This window comes from Antedon mediterranea, chromosome 2, assembly GCF_964355755.1.
Source record: "Antedon mediterranea chromosome 2, ecAntMedi1.1, whole genome shotgun sequence".
In the NCBI taxonomy this organism is placed as follows: domain Eukaryota; kingdom Metazoa; phylum Echinodermata; class Crinoidea; order Comatulida; family Antedonidae; genus Antedon; species Antedon mediterranea.
The window spans coordinates 23809769-23815768 of record NC_092671.1 but is presented as its reverse complement, the minus strand read 5'-3'; the positions used below and the strand labels follow the sequence as shown (position 1 = coordinate 23815768).

Here is a 6000-nt window from a genome sequence, read left to right as displayed (position 1 = left end):
CTCAATATAGATTTATTTTAACGACATGTTTCGGGCATAGCCCATCATCAGGTGAAGAGAATTGTAACAAAGGATAACATATATAAGTCACAAAATTACATAATAAAACAAATCAGCCAATCAAAGATGTTAACAAACAAAAGGCATAGTTATAAAGGCACGCCTCCAAAAGCTATGGGGTACAAAGCAGAAATGGTTGCTTATAAAGCAGGAAATTTAAAACAAAGACAAAAGCTTCAAGTGTAAATAATTGTTAATATGTGAATGTCTCTGGCAAAATTAATGCTTAAAAGATCTAAATTGTACATTTATGCCGGTAGGGGCAAGAGTGCCAAGCTTTACAATTATTCTTTCTTCTCGCTTCGCTCACGTACCATCTACTTCGTGCCCACAGATGGTTCTCGAACACATAGTAATTTCAGCGTAAAAAACTGGCGAATTCAAATGTACGTACCGCATGACTATAAAACATTGTCGTTTACAGAAACAAATAAATAGACACAATGATTTATGTAGTCAACCAAAATTAGCATCCTAAGAATTATTTCCGAAAGAGAAACTTGTCACAAAATGAGTCCACATTTTTGATTTGGACTCATTTAAACAAACCCAATTTGTGTTTTGTATCTAACATTAGGGTTGAGGGTTAGGGTTGAGGGTTGGGGATGAGGATAGATACAAAAAGGAAAAATGTTTTAATATATTCTTTATATTAAATTATTCTTTAGGCCTATATTTCTTTATTATCCACTATAAATAATATACCACTAAATAGAGTAAAACATTTCCGATTTAATAACTGTTAAAATTGTCACTGTCATAGTCGATTGAAATAGTAAAGTACATGTAACGATACACCACTACGACGTTTATATTTTTTGTAATTATTAATTAATACAAACGTTGAGAAGCAACTTTCAGTAATAAAGTATTATATTATTATGTGTTTATAATCCAAAAATAGGGGCTACCCACACTCACAGTAATAAAGTTGATTAGTATATTTGTTTATATTATATCTAACAGTCCAACACACACAATAAGAAATTTGCGATTCAAATGGCGATCAAAAGTGGTTTAATACCTATTTACAGTATTGTATAGCATTACAATACTATTTATCTTTATTCTCCAAGGGCCCATAAATTTACCTACTTGTGTTAAACCATGGATGTATGCAAGCATGGTTAAACCAAATAATTTGGAATGTTCCATTCATTGCAAATCAATACATTTGTATAAACGTATATTAAATCTATCAAAAATAGTATTTTTTAAAGAAAATCGGCCTGTCTTCAACATTATGATGCTGTGCTTGAGCTGTTCAGCCGATTTTCAGCCATTAAAAACAATTATCGTAGGAAATAGGAAAATGCGAATCATCCTCCTATTATTGTATGCGCGTATTTTTCAAGATGGACATGCATTAGACAGTGTATACCACGATCGGAAAACACCCTATTTGGGGCAAATCGTTAAACCTAAATTCATTTTAATTTTCAATAACTAATTACCGAACTCAATTTAATTAGTAAACAGGGTTACATCAGGTGGTTAAAATCAGTATCGAAAGAACGAACCAACTTTATATACCATCGAGTAAACATTCTAGAAATAATAACGTGCGATTTACCAAATTTTGCCCTTACGTAAATTTATATATAGATGCCGCTTAGAAAAATATATATTATAAAATTATATTATATAAATAAAATGTGGCACATGCAAACAAAATCGGACATAAGTCATTTTTACAGAAAAGGATAGCTGAAATAGTATTTTTTTATTGCCTTGGTGTTTTTCTATTTTGAGAAAAATAAATAAATAAAACTTAACATTTTGTGTGGTATGTTGGTTAAAAGATGGTGTAAATTATGTATGAAATTGAAAGCAAAATTGTGTTAATAATAGAACAATAGTTAATTATCGAAGGTGCTAGTTAAAAAAAACAAAAACAATTAGAAGAACCTTTTGCTAAGGCCCGTTTATTTGTTTGTATTTGTCATTTGTTACTTGACTTGACAGTTTTCTCAAAACACTGATTGTAACAGCCAAAACTTTAGACGGAGATATCTCTGGAAGTAGAGATGGTATCAAGATAATTTTTTCAGCATTTCAAATCTTGGATTATGTAGTTTCCCTTGCATGTGCAATATAAAATTATTTATTATGTATTACGGTACAGCATTTAAAAATTTAGAATCAATCTTGTAGATTGTAAAGTATAGCATTCAAAACATTATATTGGTATTTGAATATATTATTTGGTGACAAATTAATTCAAAATATGTAATTAATATATAATTGTATTTCTATAACATTTAGGATTTGTTCTATAGTGTATGTATGTTTGTTTTTGTATTTGGCGAAATAAATTATATACGTTTTTGACCTTTGACTAGTTGCACAAGGCTAGCTCTTTACAATATATGAATACCTTTAAAATGATACCAATGTATAATCAATGTACCATACATATATGCTAGATACTGCACATTCTATATTTATTATTTTTTTAATTTCAAAAGTATTAATTAATATTAAAAGTAAATTGGAAACATCAGTCATCTTCTGTTTGTTTTTATTTTTAAGATCACAAAATCAGGTCAGGTGAAAAGCAAATTTGAAGGGCCCTAAATATACACAGAATGATATTTTAAAACAAAAGTCTACAATTTTTATTTAATCCAGAACAGCATTAACTTTTAGGGATAGAGTAACAAGATTGATTGGATTTGACCACAAAACAATTTTTCTGCCACCACAATTTGTGGATCAATCAAAGAATTGATAACCAATTATTTACAAAATAAATTAAACAAAAATTAATTACAGCATTTCTAAATTTGTAAATGAATATAAAAATTAACAATTCATGGAAATTACAATTATGCAATTGATAAAAACTTTCCGTTAATCAAAATAGGCTATATATATATATATATATATACTAAACATACCACTGTCATTAAAATCAAATTATTTAAATAACATATTAATGTATTGGACACAATAAAAAGGTTTATTTTGCTTGGAAAATTTCAAAATTAGCACATTTCAATGCGGCTTACAAGATTTTACTACTACAAAAATATTGAATAGCATAATGATGATATTGTATCTTAAATTTAAAGATTTCATGGGATATTTATTCTAATCTTGTATGCAAATTATAATCCAGTTAAAAACTTACATGTCAAGACAGTTTTACTAAGCAAACAGCTAGACTTCTTCAGTTGATAGGTTGTTAAGGTGACGATTAGACCAACATGTTTCAAACCAACCAATTAAATTGACGAAGAAATAAAATACCAACATGCGTGTCAATTATACCTTCTTCATCTAAACTACATAAATCAGCAATAACTGATTTCATAAATCAATGCAATCATATTCCCAGTTGGAATAATATAGACATAATGAATAAAGAACAAGATTTATTAAAACGCAAAATCAAAGAGTTGATATGCATAAGGAAACAAGAGAAAAATATGATTAACAGGGACAAATATGCACACCAATTTTCTTGACAAAACTGTCTTGACATAAGTTTTCTAATGATATCTGATGAAATTGTTTTCACATATATACTGTAAATTGTACAAAACACATGTGCAAGTATTTTAAACTTTAATTACATCCAACAAAATCGATCAATATACTTAATTACTGATTATTTGTTTACATACTATTATTTAAATTTGATGTTTATTTTTTGATATTTTCTTGTGCTTTAAAAGTGGTACTACTACTACTAGACAATCAAATAATCATTTTAAATATATTTATTTAGTTTACATTATATTTAATATTAAAAATCTAAAAGCTAATTCTATAGTAGCATTGTCGAGTAGTTTAAGTGGTAAGTTAACTAGCGAGGCTGTTGAGGATATGGGTAAGGAGCTTGCTGTTGGGGATACCCTGGTTGCTGTGGGTATGGGGCATGACCAAATGGCTGTTGAGAATAAGCGTACGGTTGTTGGGTGTATGCACCTTGTTGAGGTTGACTATATGGATTGTATCCTAGAGGCATAGGAGTATATCCTGTGTAAGGTGGTGTATACATTGGTTGTGTAGAGTAACCTGGGTACCCAGGTTGTGTAGGGTAAGGCATTCCTTGTTGAGCAGTTGGTTGTGGTGCAGCACTTGGTTGTGGTGCAGCACTTGGTCGTGGTGCAGCAGTTGGTCGTGGTGCAGCAGTTGGTCGTGGCGCAGTTGTTCCCTGTTGGAAATTTGGTGGAGGAGGCCTTTCTGGCGGATGACGTTCTGTGTTAATGAAATTAAAAAAATTAATTAAGTTCTTATTTAAATATGTATAGAAGATATATATAATACTGGGATCCTCGTCTGATTTGTATTTTGTATTTTGTATTATTATTTGTCTTCAGTGAGGAAATTCGGATTAGGCCCTCCACGGACCCACGGCAGCCAGCAGTGCAGCACCTACCAGATTAGGCAATGAGAGTAAAGCATCTTGCCTAAGGATGCAATTAGTATGGTACAGATAACCTCGAACCCATGCCTATCACATGCTAGTCCGATATTACCATTACACCATCACTCTCCAGTATATACAGCACCCGCCACGATTTCTAGACGGTCTCCCATCCAGAACGCAACTGGGCCCAACGTTGCTTAACTTCGGTGATCTGACGAGAACCGGTGTTTCAACGCAGTATGGCCGTATATTAGATTTATTTCTAATGTATGGTTCATTCTTTATGTTAATGGGGCAAAGGGGTGGCTACAGCCAATATTTACTCCCTCTCCCAGATCTGCTATTTGCTCAGTTAATTTTTAAATGTTAGTTGGCAATTTGTCATGCTAACTACTGTAAGCAATATGAATAGTCAAAATTACTTTGCAGGCTGTTTTTAAAAGTATATCATATGAAAACAGTAATTCTATTTTATGTTCATGCTTTACTAGCAAAAATGAATGGAAAAGAAATGCACGATGAATTTTTACGATAGAAATAAAAATCAGACTTTTTTAATTCAACTGGTTATATGACATCTGATTGGCAACATTTTTATATGAATTCATATCTACAATTTAACAGCTTTATGTCATGTGGGTCACTTTTCATTCCGAGGAGCTATAACAGATTGAAATATACTGTATAGATGAAATTAAGTAACTCACGTTATTCTAATTTTTTTTTAATGATGACGTAATACACATTTTAGCTTTTGTAACACATGTGAAAGAGAATTCATTGAGAAAGAACATATTAAAATCTAGGAGAAAATGGGGTATGCATTAGTAAACTATTAATTATTAAATTAAATTATTATAAATGACGTCAAAACATCCTGCAGATACAAATTTTACATGAACACATGTGGGTTCAATGCCAACCCCCCATCCCCCCCCCCCCCCCGCATCAACACAGAAATTGTTTATAAAAATGAAATAAACTGGATACTTCTTCAGTCAGTCTGATTTATTGCCAAAATGCCCTATATCTGAACAGACACGTTATTTGTCTTTAATCAAGCACATGCTGTACAGACACATCCAACAGTGTGCGCACAACAGTATTGTCGGTAATGCATGTAACAAGTTTGATTTGCTTGCCTCTCTCTCCAAACATCGTGTACTACACCATCGTGACACACTATTTATCATGTCCAAAAACAGAAGCAACATCTACTACTTTCTTTCAGCCGATACCGTACTGATAGATAGGCCTACTGTAAATTAATAATAATAATAATAATAATAATATTTTCCTTATTTTTACCTCTTGTTCCACTATTATATTACTTTAGGCTATATTTTTTGCTATAAAATGAGAGACCCATGTATTAAACTGCTATATATACCATGGCAACAAGTGAACAAACTCATTTTAATTGAGGTCCAAACGTGGGTATCTATCTAGGCTGTATCAAGTTACAAGGACCAAAGCATGTACAATAGTTACTAGTTACTACCCTGGCGGTGTCCCTTTGTACGCATTTATTGACATTACAATTCTATATTTAGAAGTTGGCC

General features: G+C 31.5%; 1 protein-coding gene and 1 pseudogene across 4 annotated transcripts in view; both read right to left on the bottom strand.

The window, feature by feature from the left end:
• Window positions 1-2564: 2564 nt before the first annotated feature.
• Window positions 2565-6000, bottom strand: part of LOC140040736 (programmed cell death 6-interacting protein-like) — a 57024-nt gene continuing 53588 nt past the window's right edge. For all 4 annotated transcript variants that reach the window (XM_072086893.1, XM_072086891.1, XM_072086892.1 and 1 more), the window contains one exon: window positions 2565-4266. In XM_072086893.1, coding sequence (XP_071942994.1) covers window positions 3872-4266 — 395 coding nt within the window. In that variant the 3' untranslated portion in view covers window positions 2565-3871. The remainder of the gene's footprint in view (window positions 4267-6000) is intronic.
• On the bottom strand, window positions 4569-4689 carry LOC140042485 (5S ribosomal RNA; annotated as a pseudogene).